The following is a 21,238-nucleotide window of genomic DNA, read 5'->3' as shown; positions in this document are numbered from 1 at the left end:
TCTCTGTGCTGGTCTGTCTTTCTCGTGACTGAAATGGAGGAGTCTTGTCTATTTTTCACCTAACCTGATCTTTTCGTCGCTTTTCCGCGTCTTGTAAATACATTCCTTTTCTTTGTCCTCTTGTCCCTGATTCTTCTTCTCTGTGTGCACAACTGCGTTCCCCATTTTCCTCTCAAACACCAGATTTTCCCTGATAACATATCAGTGGTTCGTTTTATTCTTTCCTGAGCTGAGCAGAAGCAACTGCCTGAAAACGCACGTCATGCGTTCGCCTCTTAAAATGGTTTCCGCGAGTTTACTCACAGCGATCAATGAGCGTGATTGACAAGAAACAACAAATGCTTGTCCTCAAAGAAAACCTGTCATCACCTACGTTTCACTATAAGCACTATGGGAAAAAAAAAAAAAAAAAAAAAAAGCGACACATTAGCCATCCCAGTGCACTGATTTGCTCGCTGCAGAATCCAGTTGTTCTCGTCTGGCCAGTTGCAGAGGGCAGGGGTGCAGGTGAAAGGAAGAGAAGGAGGGACTGATCAAGGCGCAGAGAAAGAGGAGGAGAGAGCTAACAGAAAGCGAAGATGACTGTGTGAAACAAAATGGATCCAGCCAAGCCCAGGTAAAGACTATGTTGTTTTTTTTCTCACATTTAAACCACAGCTGGGTGTTTGGTGGTGTATGGTAGCTTCAGGGCTGAGGGGGAAACACTTAGTTTGGTACTGTAATCGTAGTGAGTCACCCTCATGGTAGAGCTCATGTCTAGCTTCCAGGACTCTTGATTTGCTGCTTTGCTGAAGCTGTTAAAGCCCGAGTATTAACCTGCTTTTCCTCAAATAGGATACAGTCAAAATCAAACATTCAAATCAAATATAAGTATGTCTCAGACAGCTTAGGTGCTCCTGTAGGGTAGACACTGTGATTGTAAATAGGTATGACATAGTGATGAAAGCATTTGCGTCAGTCCTTTTGATGTCTGGCATGGACAGATTAGAGCAGTCTATCTTTCTGCGTTATATGTTTACTTGTGTGAGCCTCTTTGCTTTCTTTGCTTATAGTTTCAAAATGTACATGGTGCAGTATTCTGTCTGATTCTGAGCGGTAGCATTACGTAGGAAATAGTTATTCTCCGTGACAGTAAAATATGAATCAGTTCCTGCTGCATCCTGGGAATTCTTCGGCATAATTTAAAGCCACAGCAATGCATTCTGCAAATCGAAAATAATGTCTCATAAGTCTGACCTGCACAGATGCTTAACTTGAGCTGGAGCCAGGTGAAACAGTTGGTGTCTGGTTATGTCAGCGTAGTTGTTCATATGGTGCAGATTACCTGGCTGGCTTCTGGGACGTGATCGCAAAGAGAAAACGATGAATCAACCAAGGCCTAAATATCTTGTTTTTTTTGCCCAAAGACTTTGGGGCTGTTACTCTTACTATTACGTCTTGCTAGTGCGTCTCCAATTCCACTGAAATTAGATGTTTTTCAGGTTCACACGCACTTCCTTGCTTCTTCTTATCAGAAACGTCTGGCTATGTAAATAAATATTATATGCAGATGTAATTTCTGTTCCTTCTACTTTTTTACTGGATGACTGAAGCTCTTCATAGTTTGGTTAAAGCAGTGATATATAAGAGCAGAAGTTCCCCCAGAGAATAGAGGATGTGCTGTATGAACTCACTCATGGTACGTTTCCATTACAAAATAAGAAAACAAACAAAAACAAAAAATGTATTCAAAACCTTTATTAAAAGAATTGATAATAAGGGTTATCAACAAAATGTAACCCTATTTTTTTCCATATGTGGGCCCTTTCATAGTATACATACACCGATCAGGCATAACACTATGACCATCTTTCAAATATTGTGTAGGTCTCCCTTGTACCTCCAAAACAGTTGTGACTCATCAGAGAATGGACATGGGTCTTCTGAGGGGGTCCTGTGGTGTCTGGATGTTGTTAGTGGGGGCCTTTGGGTCCTACGGGCTGAGGATCAGTGGGTTCTGTTGATCTGTTGATCATCCCACAGATACTTGATCACCTTTTGGTGTTCTTTGTGTTTATTGAGCTCGTAAGGTGTGATTGTGTGAGTCAGGCTGCATCCTGCTGGGGATGGCTGCTGCCACCAAGGAGTGTCTTGGGGTATGTGGTGGGGGGTGTCTGGTCTGGTCTAGGTTGGTGTCTAAGTAACATCACATGAATGTCAGGTCCAAAAGTTTCCCAGCAGATCACTGAATTGTCACGTGATGCCTCCTGTCAGTGGTCATAATGTTGTGGTTGCCAGATAGACTGCAAAGTAGATTATTTCACATTCATCCACAGAATATTTTGTTTTGTTGTTACATTCGTCTTGTCTTGGCACCTCTTCAGGCCACAGTGACACAATTAAAATGTTGTACAGAAAGAATGGAGAGTCTCATCATTTCCACATCACGTTTACATCATTTTGCTCATATTACAATCAACAGGCTGCTCCCGTGACTGGTATAGTTCCTCTCTGGGTTTCCAGCCACCTGTAAAACGTCGTCTGTTTTTTTTTCCCCCCATACGTACATGTTGTCGTCATGTCACATGAGTCACTGTGTGTGGAGTTTTGTGTATCCAGTGTTGGGAAATGAAAACTATGTTAGACTATATCATGGTATGTGAATCTGGTTCATGTCACAAGTCTCTGTAAAAAAACAAAAACAAATATTTAACTGCTCAATTAATATTTCTCAGTCTGTGATATGGCTTCGTATTTGAATTATTTTTCCATTTAGAGGTACCAGAAGGTAGAAACGTTGGAAAGGGTAATTAAAAACATCTCACTTTCCCTCCATTTATTAATCTTTAACTCTAAGTAAACTTTGAAGTTACAGCAAAACAATATTGTCATTATTCCTTTCTCTGTCCCTTGCCTTCACACACCTTATTTTGATAATGAGTAACTCTGAGTGTGCTTATCCTCAGCCTCGCTTCAAAAGCATGGCATACCAACAACGAAGGAGGAACTGAATCACAAAAGGAAGAAATGGTGCACCGGCGTGGCAGTGCTGACGGAGAGCGGCAGAGGGACGTGGAAGCCAGAGATGCGGATGTTGTTGACGGGACGACGGCAGCTGCAGAGTTACATAATCTCCACAAGGTGTCAGCAGATAAACACAAATTAAGGACGCGTAGCTTTCAGGCAAGTCGAAATACACACAGTGTACTGGTGTTACCACATAGAGAATAAGTAAATACACGTACATTAAGTCAGGTGTGAAAATATGTGCTTTTATATTACTTTTTATTTCCACTCAAGCGCATTTAAAAGAATAATGTTGTACTTGTCACACCACTTAAATTACTATTATTTTGCATGTTATTTTGTTGCATAAAATACATGATCAGAGACTAAAATATGCATCATTCAGTGTTTTTTACACAGGAAGTTCCATGTTTCTAGCACAGAAACAGTTTTTTATTCTTTCTTACTTTACAAACACTATGTACAAGTTTACACTAAAAAAATTTTTACTCTTTTCTGAAATGTATTTATAAAATTAACCCTAACCCCCTTAATGTTGTAGATGAAGCACCTCAACACTGAAATATAATAACGATCAGGCAAAACATTAAAACCACTGATAAGTGAAGTAAATAACACGGACCATCTTGGTGACAATTCAGTGTTCTGCTGGGAAACGTTTGGATCTGGAGTTAATGTGGATGTTACTTAGACATGTACCATCCATCTAGACCAGATCAGACCAGACCAGACCAGACCAGGAGACCTACAAGGGAGACCTACACAATATTAGGAAGGTGGTCATAATGTTATCCCTGATCAGTGTATGTATAATATGAATGGGCCCATATATGAAAAAAAAAAAAATTGCTGCTTTTACTGACATGAAGCACCTGAACACCTCAGCACATCAAAAGTCAAAAAACATTATTGAAAACAAGTTTTTACCTCAATCATTTCTTGGTTAATGGTTGTTAATACTATATTTAAATTAACTGTATTTTTTTTAATTTCCAGAGGCGAACAAAGCAGAAAGTCGTGACTGACTTTACAACAGTGGGTAAGGCGGCTTCTGCAGGAACCAAACCCAGAGCAGCACTGAGGCAGGTCCTGTTCAACCAGGGAGTGCCTGACAAGACATCTGAGGTATTACGTTGTCTGCATGTGGACATTTTAAGAAACAAATATGTACATGCTCTAGCGATATCCGCCCACCAAACATCTACTGCACTTCTGCTTGTTCTGCTCTAACGGCACACAAAGATGTAACATGTGACCACAAGTATTCACAAATGCTCACCTAAGAGTACATGCTGATTCATTGTGTAATCACACCCTAATCCCTCTTTGACATTGACGGTTTTGTTTGTTCTGTCTATCTGTTCCTACCTTGCAGGAGCGAGGACAGCTGGATTTGTTGAAGCAGAATCTGGAGGCTTACACTGTGCCAGCCGGTCTGAAATGGAGATGGAATGAGGAAAATCAGGGAACCACGCTGGAGAAGAACTGGACAGATATAGTGACGTCTCATTCAGTATGTGCATTACAAAAAGTCTTTGACAAAACCCTGTTTTTCCTTATTGCCAACAAATCCAGTTAAAAGACCAACACCACAAACTAATTGACAAGTGTCTGTAAAGACTAAATGTCTTTTAGTGTCTAATTTAGTGTAGTTTACCAAAAGAAAAACGATTAACAGCATACACGACCCAGGACACTGGTTACATGCTTCTTCTACAAGAAGTACATGAACAGAGTGCTTTATTGTCTGTCATTAACACATATGCTGTCCTGCTGCTGTAAATTTACTTACTTACTGTATTTACTCCTGTTTGACTATCTGTATAAAGATTATAAGGCAGGAAATAGAAGTGTATGATTGTGACAGGCGTTTTAAATGATCCAGCCTCAGTAGAACCAACTATCCAAAAAGCATTTATAGAAGCAACTGGACTTGTTGAGTTTAGAGAAGACGTTTCACCACTCATCAAGTACCCTTTTCAGTTCTAAGGTACCTGTGGGAAGTTTGAGGTTTAAAAAGGGAACTGGATAAATGGGTACAACCTATCAGAAACTTGACTGACCAGAAACTGGTGCAACTATTTTCCATTAACGGGTAGATACTTGCCTGCCGTTGAGGGTGGGGGACTGTTTGTCCCTGTCCTCTTTCCTTATGAATGACCAACTAAGACCTAGGAGAGGCAAAGTAAAACCAAAAGAACTACCGCCTACTGTGTTCTTTTTGTGTGATTTGTTGATGAAAAACAATTACACTTTTGCCACACTTTGAAATACCATCTGAGTACGCACAATTTACACTAACCACCTCCTTTTTTTTCTTTCCCTTTCTCTCTCTTCTTGATGTCCTGGGCAGACAATGTCTAAAATGCAGAGACACCAACAGGAGGCCTTGTGGGAGTTTGTCCATACTGAGCTCTCCTACATTAACAAGCTGATTATCATCAAAGATGTAAGGTGTCACTCTCTAGCAGCTGTCACACGGTTTCACTAAAATATAAAACCTCTCTTTGCACAGCATGTGACAGAGCTACAAAGGGATTTTTTTTTAGCAGAGTGTTTAAACAAGCTGTGTCTTCCCTTCACAGCTGGTATCTGCAGCTCTTCTCAACCTGCATCAGAACGGATTTCTCCTGGAGGTAAGTCTCAGTCAGAGCACGCTGCCTCGTCTAGACTAGAAGCGCACAAACCTGCTGTACAATGCATTCAACCTGCAGGCCTATTTTCCATTTGTTCTGACACACATTGATTGACATGACATCCGTTCGAGCTGAGACAAAATACATGCAGGCGGAACATTGTGCACAACAACACATTTCCACTGGCTAGACGGAAAATATCGCAGAGCAGGGGAGTTAAACCTTAACACTATGATTTTTTTTATTTTTGCTTTGACTTCCTCCTGTAACAGGTAACCCCTGAGCGGCTTTTCTCCAACCTCCCCTCCATCCTCAACGCGCACCAGCTGTTCTGGCAGGAGGTGATCTATCCCATGTTGTACCACGTGAGAAGGACAGGCACAGCCTTTGACCCCTTGTGGTTAGAGGCAGGCTGCCTGCAGGTAAGAGCTCACTGTCTGCACGAAATACTGCAAACACATTCAGGGGAGTTTAAGCCCATGCCCTTGACTTTCTAAACGTGATTGTAGCTGTTGATTTGAGAAGTTGCACTTACAGTTATGTTTTCCAGTTCAGTTTGAATACAAATGAATGAGATGCAATTGCATTTACTCAAGTACAGTCCAGTACTGTGAAGAGGTGCATGGATATTCCCAGGTCCTTCTACTTCGTTCTCCCTCTCCAGCAGGAATGTAGTCATACCTCTTCTCCACTAAACTGTGTATTTGAGAGTGAACACAAAGTAGGATGCATTTATAGCTAAAAACTGAAATGAAAATAAATTATGCAATAGCATGCGAAAATATTAGAGATCCAAGTCTTAATTCTTGAATGTGAACATTTATATGTTCCCCCACATTAAAATATACAGAACACATGCATATCTAAGTAATGTTTCCATATGCCTCAAAATCATTCTGTAGATCCATGTAAGACTTAACTTCCTCCCACAAACAGATGAAGATGAAAACAAGCGTCAAGTTTCCAGCTCTGTGTTCATCATTCTGCAGACGCATGAGAGAAATTTAAAGATATCTCTTTGCTAAAACACCTATAATGGCCGAGTTGAACCTTGTAAAAGGGACACATATAAAAGAGCATTTCTCACATTGTCATTAATTATCTATTTCTTGTTTCTTTCTTTCTTTCTTTTTTTTTGTCCCAGTTCCATGAGCGTTTCTCTTCTTACCAACATTACTGCTGGGAGGAGGAGAACAACCTAGAGTTCGCACGCAGGCAGATGGAGAGCAATCCACATTTCCACGCTTACATTCAGGTACAGCAGCAACATCCATATGCAACATGCAACATAGCTCACACAAACACACACACTGGAATATTTCTCACACTTGCCTCAATAATTGCCTGAGTGGAATTTAGGGTAATGACTGAGTAAGTTCTGTTGTTAATGGTGGCAGAGTGTGGTTTGTGATGTTTCATAACTTTGTGGGGGCGACCTGTTATAACCACTTGCCACACCAACGTCTTCTTCAAATGATTCAGGCTCAACAGTGGATTGAGTTTTAAGTCATAAAACAGTATGAACGAGAGGACATTTATGAGAAAAGTGACTGTGAGAAAAGTGTGCTGTGGACACTGCCTCTACTGCATGAATCATTTTGATTTAAACACAGTAGCCTGTTGACCTGATATAGAACCAGGTACCACTACCATATATTTGTGTATCCTGCTGTTCTTTTCACTTATGTCATGTTCTTCCTCCTCAGCATCGGTTGTGGTACGCTTTGTTTAACAGTTAACAGCAAGACTCAGTTTTCCAGGAAATGGTTCTTGTGGGCGTTTAGGGGTCTGGTTGTCAAAGTGCAATAAAACAAACACATCTCACATCTGTTTTGGTTCTTGTTTTTGCGGCTTTTGTTTTCACTTGTGGGGGGGGTCTAAATATCAGCAAGTTATCTGCCAGCTCTACATTGTAATATAACACCAAGCATAACATTATGACCACCTTTCCAGACCCTGTGGTGTCTGGTAACATAGTGTGGTTAGTGGGGGCCTTTGGGTGCTATGTGTTGAGAGGATCAGATTTGTACCAGTGCGTCCCACTGATACTTGATCAGTTTTGGATCTAGTAAATTTGGAGGCCAGGTCAGCGCCTTGTGCTGTTTTACATGTTTTTTTTTTTGTTTGTTTGTTTGTTTTTTGGGTTGTTCCAGTAAAATAAAATCAATTTTCATCAAAAGCCACATGTTGATAAAGTATTTTTGTGTTATGTTTTTTTGGTCCAGTGGGTGGAGACTCACCCTCAGTGTGAGCGGATGCGGCTCGGAGACATGCAGGCCAAACCCCATCAGAGAATCACGAAGTATCCCCTGCTGGTCAAAGCTGTGCTCGAAAACACGCAGGACCCTCATGTGCAGCACACGCTCAGAGGCATGGTGAGGATCTGACGCCATTCAATCAAAACATATTAACCGATCTGTGCCTCTACACGAGAAAGATCTGATTCCACATTTCTCCTTGCTCTTGCCCAGTTATCCAGTTTAAACAGTTTTCTGGAGAGTATCAATGAGTACCTGAGGATAAATGATGAGAGGCTTGCTCTCTCCATCTCTGCCCAGAGGGTGGAGGGATACGAAGTGGAGGGAATAAATGAAGAAATCGACAAGGTAAATAACATATTAGTGGTCATCTGCCTTGTGTGTTTTGTGTGTATTTGCAGCCATTTTGTATCTTTGTACAGATTCCCTGCCTTTGTGGTTGTTTGGTTGTTTGTGGCTAAACTTGATTAAACTTGACTGACTAACATGTGTTGCTACCAAAGGTAACTCACGGCAGATTTTGTCCACAGCATGTCCAAGGGATCTGTCGGTTTAACCTAACGTGCCCGATCAGAGGAGTTGGTCCTGACGTTGTACGGAAGCTGCTGCTCGAGGAGAACTTAAAGGTTCGGGGCAGAAAGGACAGCAAAGTGAGAAAACCCTCTTACAGTACCCTTCACAGCATTTAGAACGTAAATTGAAAATAATTGGAATTTCTGTTTTCTTGACCATGTTATGATGCAGCTGGAGGTGGTGGCTCTACTTTTCTCAGATGTGCTTCTAATGACCAAAGTTCAGAAGAAAGGGGAGCGTCTGAAGGTGGTTCGAGCTCCTCTGGCCCTCGACAGAACGTACTGCGCGGCACTGAAAGATGGCTGTGAGTACCACTTTCTGAAAGGTGCCTGGAATCAGTCAAATATAAGAATGGGTTCTATCATTATTTCTCTGCTTCTCCCAGACTCTTTTGTTCTCGTGGAAGTGGGAGAGCTTCAGAGTGTCATGAATGTCCTCATACTCGTAGCCAGCACCTCCGAGAGCTGCTCCACATGGGTCTCCACCATCCAGCAGGCAAAGGTATTGTTTAGTTTCTAGCCACAATAACACGTATATATGGATAGTTGGCAGGACTTGGCAGTTGGTGAAGCCACAAGCTTTTCTCGTTGGCACCAATAGTTTAAAGATTTCACTTCCTTGAAAAACCAAAACCCGTGTTTTCCAGAAAGTTATCATAACCACTTGATCTTTTGAGTTTCTTTTTGCATCATCATCAGGCCAAATGCCTGCAAAATCAATAATGTTCTCAACAATGTCTGATGTACATTTTGGCAGGCTCAAATCACTTACTAATATGGTGCCCAGGCTGAGCACTGTGCTATCTCAACATCAGCATGTTTTCATTCCGTCCTTCAAATGTTCTGTAGATGTTTTTTTTTTACAGATTTATTTTATTTCTTATCAAATTAATCAATGTCTGGAAGCTACTCTGAAATTACTCCTACACTTTAGCTCTGTTTCTGCTTGCGGAAGACGTGCAAGCCATGGTTTACTACTGTTATCAGATGAATATTTGCTTTGACACAAAATGGCTTATATTCACTTCTGCTTGGAGTTTTTCAGTTCTGGTGTATCAGGGTAAATAGAACCACACAAGCCATTTATATTCAGCACACCAAATGATCTAGTAACATTGAAATGTAGTAAAACAGAATTTCAGAAAACAAACTTTTTATCTCTATGTTACATTGTTAGGAGCTGCTGGTGGACCTGAGAGAGAAGGAGAGCAACAGATTGGAGAACTTAAAAATACACCGACTAGAGGCCAAACCAGTTACTGAAGCCAAGGATAAAGAAGAACCTATTATACTTCACGCAGGAAGAGAGACTTGTGTGGATGAATTAACGGACGAAGATTTCATCCCTCACTCAATAAACGGGTCTAAAGAAGCAGAACGGTATCAAACCCAAGAGGACATGGCCACTAACAATGGGGTTTCCTGGCGTTCCCAAACCCGCAACAATAACCGCACATTTGGACACAAGAGCACTGCAGGTCAGCAACAAGTACACAAACAATCTGAATGGATAGAAATGGATGTGAGAAATTACCAAAGAGAAAACCACCGGGAGGAGGAAAACCAAATTGCTGAATCTCAGCTTACAAACGAGCAAAATGTGACGTGGCAACAAAGGGTGCAATCGGCCCCTAATCTGGACAATTTATCTCACAGACCAGCTGCAGATCAACCCAGATTCAAGACAACCTTATCACACAATTTACTACCAGATGTTGATTACCCAATAAATGAAGACAGCACTTTATATCCTCATAATCAGCCAGCAAAATCCAAGGAGGGTTCAGAGTTTTTAGGACCGCAGGGACAACGAGGAACATTACGGAGAGCTTCAGATTCTCAGTCTGTGAACCAGGACACCAGGAGAAATTCCAGCTGCAGTCAGTCTGAGGACATGGAGACATCCCCAGATGTATGGAGTTTCTCCAAGAACTTGAAATCACCCGGTTTACGGAAAAGAAGACCAGTCAACACAAATCAGGAACCCCCCTCTCAGACATCTAAGCAGTTTTTTCAGGCTTCCCGACAAACTCCAAACTACTACTCTTCCTCAAACTCGGACTCAGACTGCAACACAAATATGAAGAGAAACTCTCTTCCTTCCAGCAGTAGTTCAGATTCACACCGCGTATTCAAACTGGGCTCCTTAAAGCCAAACCAAGGCGAATTTTGGAATGTGCAGGGCCGAGGCTCACCGGATCACCAGACCGTCTCTGAACCTGAGCTGCCTGATCTGAATTTCCAAAACAATAAGCCCAGAATGAGAACCCAGAGGAGCGCCTCCAATCCCAACATCGTCATTGAAGGAGGGCCTGAGCTTCACCTGCATTCCAGTAGGATTCACACATCACCCACAGAACCCAAAGTACACAATCCAAATGGACAGCCCTCACCTCTGGTGGGCCTTTTGGAAAAAGCCAAAGAAAGAGAGAAAGACAGAAGTGGATTAAAAAGAGACAGAAACATGAAAATGAACAAACCACAGCCAAGGAATCCTTCCCCTTCTCCTTCATTTTCCACCACACCTTCACCATCAAGCATTGATGGACACACAGAGCTGAAGCATGTGGAGCTAATGAGACACAGAGTCCTCACGGTGAGCAAAGGATGGAGGGAGCAGCTGGTGGACGGGGATGACGATGATGATAAGAGGAACAGGTCCGTATGACAAAGCTTCACATTTCTCATTTAATGACTGACTGGCAATTTTGTAAATTTAATAGATAGCTAATCACTGAGGTTGCACAGTAGCTAGCACTGTTGCCTCACATCAAGAGGTTTCTGGGTTTGAATCATGCGCCTGGGTGCTTCGTCTCCCTCCCACATACCACAACCAAGAAGTTTGTTGGCATAATTGACCGTAGTGTGTTTGTCTCTCCGTGTCAGCCCTGTGATAGAAATCTGTGACCTGTCTGCTTTGCTATTAGTTAGTGTAGGGGAATAACTTTATTAATCCTCAAAGAAACAAGGCCAAGGTTGCTCAAGTAAAAAAGAAAAGAAAAAGAAAAGAAAATATATATATCCAAAAACAAAGCTAAGCACCTGCCTAGCTACTATGAGGTGGATGAATAAGAATCGTCACAGACATAAAAGAAACAGAGGCAGATAGGAAGCAACAATAAAAAATATTCATAAGATAGCAGATAGGGGATCTTTTTTTTTGACCGCCTTGACGTTGGTTATACACTGGCTACATTTATTTCTATTACTAGGAAATATATTCTTGATATCTCTACTACTGAAATGAGTTTGCAGTGAGAAGGCTGGCCATGGACTGAATTTTTCTGTCACAGTGGAAAATAAAAATTACCACGTTTCTCTCGTTTCTAACCACAGCACTGGGGGCCTCATTAAGTCCTAATTAACACACCACATTTTTTCCACAATAATTATGAATTACCAGGGGGTTACTGGAATGAAAACTGTATTTTCCACTACTTTGTACCTCAACTTCACCGTCAAAGTTTGATCATGACAGCTAGAAATTACTTTGCAGATTATTAAAACTAAATACAATCAGTTAAGATGTGGTTAGGTGCTATTTTCGGTTAAGAAGTTACTAATCATTGAAGCGAATGATCTAAATCAAGTGATGAGCACATTATTGCATCAACTTATCTTGCTGTTTATACGTGTGTGACCTTTGCTCAGTCTCAAGTACTTTGGTTTTTGACAGCTGTTTCCACCTCTCCCTGTTTTAGTGGTGTCTATACGGATGGAGTAAACGTGGACTGGACCGGCTGGGTGTTTGATGATATTGAAGTCATGGATCATTTACATCCTGCTGAAGAAGGGCTTCTGGAGGGAATCAGCAAGTCCTTGGTCTCGATGGGTCTGAGCGAACTTTCAGAACAAGAGGACGGGGAATGTAGTCAGGTGTAGCTCTGAAGCTCCATTAAAAGCTACGTTACGTTAGCTCAAAGTCTGGTCGACAGCTATTAATGTCAGAGCGACAAACTTTTTATAAAAAGTCAAAGCACAAGAAAGTGGAAATATTATAGGATGCAGCTGAAGAACCTCAGTCTAAATTTCCAACCACTAATTAATCTGTAGTTAATGTAAATTAATGTCATATTTTTTTAAGAATAATACATAAAGATTTGTCTTGTGTACATATACAGATTGTTTTTTATTAAATTTATTTTATTTATATCAGCAATAATGTCCCCCTCTCGTTGACCGGAGAGATTCTGTTTACTGTTTACACTGCAACAAATAAAACGGGAATGATTTCTTTTCAATGCACTTTATTTGTGAAACATTTTGTTTTTCACTCACATGAAACAATTAAAACATATTTACAACTGAAATAACTGACAATCATATTGTGCATATCATCAGATTTTCTTAAAAACAACGAAACTGCTACAACATCTGCTCTGAAAATATGTACATGACCTGTGCAAACTAAATCTCCCAATGCGCTGCAGGCAATAAGGTGTGCAGATTTCATGCTGCGGCGCCTCTGCTTTAATGTGTCTTTATTTTTTCACGCGGGACCTCTCTCTCTCCTCTCGCTCATTGGAGATAGTATGAACGATCGTCTCCAGCGCGGGGTACTGGAAGATCCTTTTCCTCTGTGAAAAAAAAAACATAAAATGATTAGACTGCCCAGTTTGAAGCTGCACAGAAAGCTGAACTTGATTCTATTTACATTATTTCTCTCGTGAGATAAAAAGTAGTTAACATATTGTCTTTGTGTGAAAACTTCTCAAAAAAAAAAAAAAATCTCCCTTATTTCTAGATTTTGCATTAAAAAAAAAAATACAATTTCTGAATAAGTACAGCTTCTTACCCTTTGGTGGTTTTTGTACACCTGAACCAGAACCAGCAGGAGAACAATGAGGAGAAAGCTGAGCGCGACGATGACGCCGGTATTTTTAGAGACACTCGATGTAACTTTTCCACTCAAGCCACCTGCAAGAAAAATACTGTCAGAAAAAAATGCACTTCGTGATATTTGCACAGTGGACATGAATCTCAAACAAGAGAACTTACTCATCAGTTGGAGGTGGTGCGTTACATTCCCCAGAATGCCTTCTTTCCCAGAGAAACGACATGTCCACTCGCCGAAGTTCTCCTCTGACCCCTTGATACTGAGGGTCTTCCCCTTCCGGACATCGCTAATTGACTGTGTGTTGTTGAGGTCATAGATCACATGAACCCACTCGTACTCAGTAACCTCGCTGGCATCGCTCAGTTCGCAGGTCAGCGCCACAGAGTTTTTTTTCTGTGACTGGACGACTGAAAGGACAAAAACGAGAAATAAATATTTTACGGCAAAATGGAAATGAAATGTTTTTACATTTCGCATGCTCAAACTGAAATTCTGTTAAATTACTTTTGGCAACGACGAGATGCATATTCTGAGTCAGTCGCTGTCCTTCCACGGTCCCTGAACATCTGTACTCGCCCTCATCCTCAAATCCAACATCGTTCAGCCTGGCAGACTTGTCTGAGGAGGACTGAGCTGGGTTTTGAGAAAAAGATGGAGGAAGATGGTCCAGAGCAGATTTCGAAAAAGAGTCAGCCTTCACTTTTTCCCAAGTCGCACTCAAAGGGATTAAACCGCTAGAGAAGACGCAGGGGAGAGTGACAGCCGACCCCACAGCTGCATACAGCTTGGTATTTTCTTTGGGTGGTTGGACAATTCCTGTGAAGGGACACAAAGAAAAATGTTAAGGCCGATAAAAATTTTATCCGACAGCTTAGTTTCTTATTTCGATTCCGTTTTCTCTCTCGGCTTCTCACCTCCCACAGACAGAGTGGCAGAAGCTCGCCCCTCTTTGCCCTCGTAGCCTATGACACAGGTCCAGTTTCCCGACAGTTTCATGGTCGCCTTCTCTGTCACAACGCTTTCAGCCTTGTCTGTGGCCATTGCACTCCGAGGCACAAATGGGCTGTTGTTCAGCATCCACTGCACAGAAGCATCTCTGGGCCGAGGCAAAATATTACAAGTGACCAAGATGTTGTTTCCCCAGACGGGAAACGGTGGAGAGATGGACACTGTAAAGGACACGGACCAGGATGATGTTAATGACACTGATTCACAGTATCAGAGGTCAGCTTTCATACAGATATACACAGCAGCTTTGTAATAAAATCAGACCCACAGTTCATGTGTATGTGTTATTATTTGCTTTGTAAGAAAATTACATACGAGTAAAGCAGGATTTTTTTTTTTACCTTTAATAATTCTGAGCATGACATCGGTTACAGTGACTTGGCCTCTATGTTCCACCTTGCAAGTGTAAAGTCCTGCATCCTCCTCGCTCACGTTGTTGATTTCCAGGCTGTAATCGCCTCTTTCAAACTGGGAGTGGGGGCAGCGCACACGTAGGTTCCCTTTATTGGACCATTTCGACCCCCAGGACTGCAGACCACTCCTCGTCTTTCTCCAAACAGTGCTGTTGACAGAGGGTGCCAAAACCATCCAGTGTCATGAACATGTTTAGTTTGGAGTTTATTTATTAATTAATTATCATTTATTAAGACGTGAAGCACAAATGGAAAGTGACCTGGAGAAGTCAAACAAACTGCCTTCTTACCTTGTGTCACCTTTAGTCCAGACGATGGCAGGAGAAACTCTGGAGATATCACTGCTTTTACAGGGTAGTATAGCCTGTGAGCCAACTTCAACGAGAACCTCAGGTTTCTCACAACGAGCCCCTACAGAGGAAGCAACTTAAATTAATGTCAGAAAGAAAAACAAAAAAAACATTTTATTGCACTCGTACATGCTACAACATTACCTGTCATGATGAAAGTAATAACTCCAAAGAGGAACAGCATTTTGATGCCTTTGTTTCTGATGAAAACCTCAGTTTGTTCTCTGCGCTGCTGTTAAAATGTGCCGTCAAGTTTCACTAGCTTTTCCCTTTCTGCCGCCTCCTGAAGTCTATGCGTCTGTCTGTCTCTTTGACTGACTGCTTAACTGAAGAGTTCTTGTGAACGTGGTGAATCAGGTACATATGTATATGAGAACGTGGGTGCCGAGGGGAGGTGGCGTGTTTGGTAGTTCCTCCTCTGATGTGACTTCAGCTGCAAGGCCTCAGATGCGGTCCGTCTTTGTCAGCCTGGAAACTTTAAGACAGAGATGTAAACAGGGAGTCCCACTTCCTCCCACGGATTCTCTCTACTTCAACCAGTTTCCTTCTTTGTCTACGTCAAATACTGTTTTTTTTTTTCTTTCTGTATTTGTACCTCTAAATACACCCTCTGTTTAGACATGTTTTAGCATAAGACTAACAGTAAATTACTCTGCCAGTTAATCAGGTGCACCAGTGAAAACAAATGCATTAAAATATAACATTCCTTCATTAAATCTCCTGTAATGACTGTAATAATGTTCACTTTATGGTGAAGTAGTGTCAGAAATAGTTTTAGGGTTAGGGTTAGGGTTAGTAGATTAACTGCAATGAATAAAACACACAAGTCCTTCTGTCATTTAGTCTAGTCTACTGACTAAAACATGGTTGTCAAGATAATAGAAACATGTTGGTACCTCACAATATAATTAACAGTAATACAAACCATAGCCTCAAGTGAAAATTAAGTGAATCAACAGCCCTCTTAGTTATTTTAAATGAATGCTGTATACCATAACCTTCATAGATTCAGTGCAGGGTTGTTACATTATTTGCTTTCACTAATGTACCAGATGAAATGACATGTACATCATAATAACTGTAATTATTTAATGCTTCTTGTTTACAAATAACCTCGGCAGAATTCACGGAAGTTCAAGTTGCTGCTATGAAACCGATATGGCAAAACTGCAACACCAAACCACCCTGTCACTACTCCGTCACTGCCAGTCAGTTGTGTTTACAGCCACTGGTTAACGCAACTCTCTCTAATCATTGTCAACCCCAGTTTGTGAATGAGGTTAGATATCGTTGCACTGATGGATGTTCATGAAAGTGAATCATCCCCTCCATTCTCGATTCTTTGCTTTCCTTTCGTCAGTTCTTACGCCACTACAGTAGAAACATGCCTACACTGCCAGAATAATGTTTGTTTAGAACATCAAATGTTTACCATGGAAGGATTTTATTCTTTCTTTCTTTCTTTCTTTCTTTCTTTCTTTCTTTCTTTCTTTCTTTCTTTCTTTCTTTCTTTCTTTTTTGTCAAATAAGTTTTGTTTCTGCATACTGTATGCTTTAAATTAAAGCACACATGTTATAATTATATTGTCAGTTTTATAGCTTGCTCTGCCAAAGATGCAACATTGGAATCAAGAGCTATCGATGCTGATTAATGAGGAGGTTATGGGGAGGATGAGGATGACTTACTGACTTATCGGCGACTCAGTTTCTTAAGAGGTGCCACAGTTAAATAGACAATGTCCATAGTCGAGGCTTTGAATGATCGTGTTACTTTGTCTCAGTGTTTGTCATGTCATGTCACTGACGGCCTTCACCAGTTAAGAACTGTAATTAAATGTTGGCATGTTTGGCAGCTAATAAAAAGTGTGATATCTATCTATCTATCTATCTATCTATCTATCTATCTATCTATCTATCTATCTATCTATCTATCTATCTATCTATCTATCTATCTATCTATCTATCTATCTATCTATCTATTGACTGTCTGTCTGTCTGCTGATACCATTGTTCAACAGAGACTGTAGATAACTAGAAGTCATGTAGAGATATACCTGAAAATGTGTGGGTGAAACCTCAGAGCTGTTTTTCTTCATCATGTGGAGACATTTTCCTCACCATGTGACTGCTGGATGAGTGATTCTGTGAGATAAAAGCTTTTCATCTCCTCCACCCAGGTCTTCTTTGTCACATCAAACACTGTCAACCTTCAAATTTACACTAGTGAACTTGTGGCTTCAGTACAAAAAAAAACAAAACAAAAAACCACTGTACAAAACATGTGCGAGAAGCCCCCAGTGGTTGAGAGCATGTGTGCGTCACTCACTGTGAGGTGGTCTTTCCTACAGCTGATGTTAAATCACCGCCACTGTATCTGAATATGAGGTGAAAGCCCTGAGGAGGAAAATGCCCCTCACATGGAAACAATTGTTCTTTGAGCTTTGAGCTTGAAAGGATGCAGATGATTATGTTAATAGGCATGAGCTTGGAAAATAGTCAAATCTGATTTCTTCTCTTTTCTTCGTAGAGAAGATGAGTAGTTTGTTCCTGTGTCAAGCTGTCACTGTATTATCTCTGCTTGTGTCAGAGAACACTTATTTCAGAATTTAGCATTGACCTTCAATAATGAATAACCTCTTTCTGAATTATTGTAAACCCTGCTGTGGGTTCTGGTTTTAATATCTGGTAGGATTATATCATGCTGCTCTACATCTATGTAGGTGACGATATGTAACGTTCCGCTTAGTTTTACTGGAAAAGGAAGCAGAGCGCAGATAAAGAAAAAAAATGCTGCTCGGCTGAGAAACTTTTCAAAAAATCTCTTATGTCAGCATTTTGATCAGCGTTGAAGCTGAGGGCTACACGAAAATACCGTCTGCATCTGTCATTCAAAAATTGCAAGCGTGACAAATGGTTCTTTCCATATTATGTGCATGCTATCTGATTAGAAATACCAACTCTGAAAATGTATTTTGTGCTTCTTTTTTTCTTAACTAGCTTTGCACATATGCACATATATAAAATACAGTCAAAAGCTCAATTAAAGGTGAACACACTGCACACTTACAGTAAGTAGTCTGCACAGACTGATGCAGGGTTGTTATGCAAAATGTGAATGGAATCTAATGTTTAATAATGTTTTGTTTGGGTTAAATTTCCATACTCTGGTGGAGGTCTTAGCAATAACGAAATGTAGACAAAGATCCGCTGTGCTGCACTTGCTTCTTGGTAAATGATGAAATATTCCGCCCAACGCTTTACAACAGTAAGAATGAAAGTGTCAACATCAGCGTGTGCGTGTGAGAGACAGCCAGTGAAGAACAGAGCTTCAGTGTCTGTATGTTTTCATGTTTATATTGAAGCTGCAGGTTCAGCAGCAGGTCTGTCAAGTTAGAGCCAATCAGTACGATCAGATTTTTATTTATTTTACTGTACCACTGAGCTACGCCGATCAGGCATAACATTATGGCCACCTTCTTAATATTGTGTAGGTCTCCCTTGTGCCTCCAAAAAACAGCTGTGACTCATCAGAGAATGGACATGGGCCTTCTGAGGGGGTTAGGTCCTGTGTGTTAAGGGGAGAGGCCTCCGTGGATCATCCCACAGAAACCTGATCAGTTTGGGATCTAGTGAAGTTGGAGGCCGTGTCAACACCTTGTGCTGTTCTTCATATTTTTTCTTTTCTTTTTTCTTTTTTTTTTTGTTGTTGTTGTAGTTGTTTTTTGTTTGTTTGTTTGTTTTTTGTTTTTTAGTTGTTCCTAAACTGTTTTTGTGTGTGTGTCTGTGTCAGGCCGCATCCTGCTAGAGATGGCTGCAGGGTTGGGTGCCTCTTATGATCAAGGTCGGCTACATGCAGTACGTAGTGATATCCACACAAATGCTAGGTCCAAAAGTTTCCCAGCAGGACACTGTATTGCCACAAGATGGTTAATGCTATTTACTGCTCCTGACAGTAATTTTATTGTTGTAGCTGATCGGTGTATACATAGAGGTTAGGCTGTGGTGCCTCTGTCTCCCCCTATTGGAGGAAAATTATTGTGAAGAGTAGTGAAGACCGTAAAAGCCTTTTTGTCCCCTTTACTCTGCTCTACCGAGAAAACACCGCGTTGCATTGTGGGACACATAGTAAGATGGATGCGGCCGTGAAGAGCATGTTGAAGCGTCAATAAAACGCATATTTTAGCGTTTTATCTTCGAAATCCACGATTTGTTACAGTGATAGCGAATTATTGCATTTGAATACGACTGTCGACACGCGTCCAAAAAGGTAATGTGATTATAATGACTGTGTCATTATGCGCTAGCTAAAAGCTAAGGGTCAACGTATAGACCTTTGAAGCTACCGTTTCGTTGCTAGTAGCAAAACTCAGCTACCTATCAGGTTTACTACTTCACCAGTAAATAACCAGTGTTACGGAGGGTATTGTTTATATTTTATCTGAATAGTCTGTTAATTATCTGTCGCAGAAAACTACAGCCATGTCTGTACTGGGAGGTTTGTTGAGGGCTGGCGCGTTCTTCTGTCAATCTGCTGGGACTCTGCTGCACACAGCCAGGACCATCTCTACAGGTGAGTAATGCAGCTGGTCTCATCAAGAGTCCGTATTTCCTAAACCGCTTCGCTTTTAATGTCTGTACTGCGGCAACAGTTTTACCTCATACACGTAGATTGCATGGTATATCTATTTACTTTGATGGTGTTTAGGGATTTGCGATATGCTCAAAAAATGCAATTAAAGTCACAGTTTTTTGTCTACATTAACTCGAGGAATCATGATTCCACAACTATTTTCTTTATTGAAATTACTTATGTGAAATATGTAACATTCAGTATCACCAAAAACGAGTCAAACAAAAGGCAACACTTAAAATTGTGTTAATGTGCTTAATTTTTTTTTTTTTTTTTTTTTTTTTTAAATCTTTGTTGTCATGCAAGGTGACACTATAAAATGAGATTGTTTAAGTTTAAGCTTGTAGAAGAACAAAAGATAAATTCACGGCATGCATGCATTAGGCTGACCTCAACTTTTTTCAATCTTTATTTCCCTTATTTGTTGTAATTTTGCCATTATTCAAACGTCAAAGGAAACTGCAACTGTCTGTATGGCATGGTTTAATATTAATATTGAGTTGGACAGACATGCTTGCAAGAACAAAACAAAAAACTACAGCATTAAAAGGAATTTTAACTAATAGTTATTTGATCACCATCTTATTTTTCTTTTTTTTATTACAGTTTTCTGAAACCAATGTTAATGTTTTCATATTGTTAGTTCAATCTAAGCATTGGTCCCAAATAACTTGTAGATGTCCACATTTTAGAAGCTTAAAATTGAATGAATATATTTGCGTACTCATTATACCAGCCTTGAATGAAATATTGGAGAAAAATACACTCAGACATTTAGCACTGATTTTAAGTAATGTGTTGTCTTCAGGTACGTGCTGTAAGGCAAAGATGCATCCCATTCCTAAGGAAAAGACGGTGGACAGGTGGAATGAGAAGAGGAGCGCTTACGGAGTTTATGATAACATAGGCATCTTGGGTAAGTGCACTGTGGTAAAACTGTAAGCAGGTAAAATGTAACTGTGGTCTCAAACGTGTTTTTGCATCTTCAGTTTACAGTTTATTTTTTAATTACAGAAGAAGAACCAAAGTCTTAAGTCGTAAATCCTGGTTCCAGTTTTGCTCTGATGAATTTTGACCTTTATCCCAATTCCTCAGCAGCTGTGCCTTTCACTCCTTCTCTTTTTCTTTGTAAACTTTGAATAAACTGACCTCTCTTCACTTTGTGCCTGCAGGGGACTTTAAAGCTCATCCCAAAGACCTAATTGTGGCGCCCTGCTGGCTGAAGGCTTTCAGAGGTAATGAGCTACAGCGCCTAATCAGAAAGAAGAAGATGGTGGGAGACAGAATGATGACTCTGGACAAACACAACTTGGAGAAGAGGATCCGCTTCCTGTACAGACGCTTCAACCGCACCGGAAAACATCGTTAACACTGAGCAAACAGTATGAGGGTGGTGGTGTGATTTCACCGTGCTTTAGGTTGACATTTTTTATATTATTGTATCCATTCAAAGAGAATATTTGTGTCTCTCAGATTTATTTCAGTATTTTTTTCTGGGCATACTAATAAACTACATGTCAGAAATGAA

At 40.6% G+C, this 21,238-nt stretch overlaps 3 protein-coding genes across 3 annotated transcripts; 2 read left to right on the top strand and 1 right to left on the bottom strand.

Moving 5' to 3' along the window:
• The first annotated feature begins 62 nt into the window (after positions 1–62).
• On the top strand, positions 63–12,717 carry plekhg6 (pleckstrin homology domain containing, family G (with RhoGef domain) member 6). The gene is made up of 15 exons (XM_047598434.1): positions 63–616; positions 2,946–3,162; positions 4,003–4,131; positions 4,382–4,519; positions 5,360–5,455; positions 5,592–5,642; positions 5,915–6,064; positions 6,787–6,897; positions 7,868–8,017; positions 8,114–8,248; positions 8,431–8,550; positions 8,645–8,777; positions 8,859–8,974; positions 9,650–11,130; positions 12,174–12,717. Exons 1-15 carry the CDS (start codon positions 597–599, stop codon positions 12,352–12,354), a joined length of 3,228 nt encoding a protein of 1,075 aa, XP_047454390.1. The 5' UTR covers positions 63–596; the 3' UTR covers positions 12,355–12,717.
• LOC125016179 (lymphocyte activation gene 3 protein-like) lies at positions 12,703–15,394 on the bottom strand. Its single transcript, XM_047598439.1, has 8 exons — positions 15,225–15,394; positions 15,021–15,141; positions 14,659–14,879; positions 14,224–14,478; positions 13,814–14,125; positions 13,471–13,716; positions 13,268–13,389; positions 12,703–13,049 (listed from the first exon to the last, which is right to left on the bottom strand). Exons 1-8 carry the CDS (start codon positions 15,262–15,264, stop codon positions 12,954–12,956), a joined length of 1,413 nt encoding a protein of 470 aa, XP_047454395.1. The 5' UTR covers positions 15,265–15,394; the 3' UTR covers positions 12,703–12,953.
• Positions 15,395–19,170: 3,776 nt separating this feature from the next.
• On the top strand, positions 19,171–21,238 carry mrpl51 (mitochondrial ribosomal protein L51). The gene is made up of 4 exons (XM_047598848.1): positions 19,171–19,347; positions 19,548–19,650; positions 20,519–20,626; positions 20,883–21,238. The coding sequence occupies exons 2-4, from the start codon at positions 19,560–19,562 to the stop codon at positions 21,077–21,079; spliced, it is 396 nt and encodes a 131-aa protein (XP_047454804.1). The 5' UTR covers positions 19,171–19,347; positions 19,548–19,559; the 3' UTR covers positions 21,080–21,238.

Source organism: Mugil cephalus, chromosome 11, assembly GCF_022458985.1.
Source record: "Mugil cephalus isolate CIBA_MC_2020 chromosome 11, CIBA_Mcephalus_1.1, whole genome shotgun sequence".
Taxonomy (NCBI): domain Eukaryota; kingdom Metazoa; phylum Chordata; class Actinopteri; order Mugiliformes; family Mugilidae; genus Mugil; species Mugil cephalus.
This window is presented reverse-complemented; position numbering and strand designations above follow the sequence as displayed.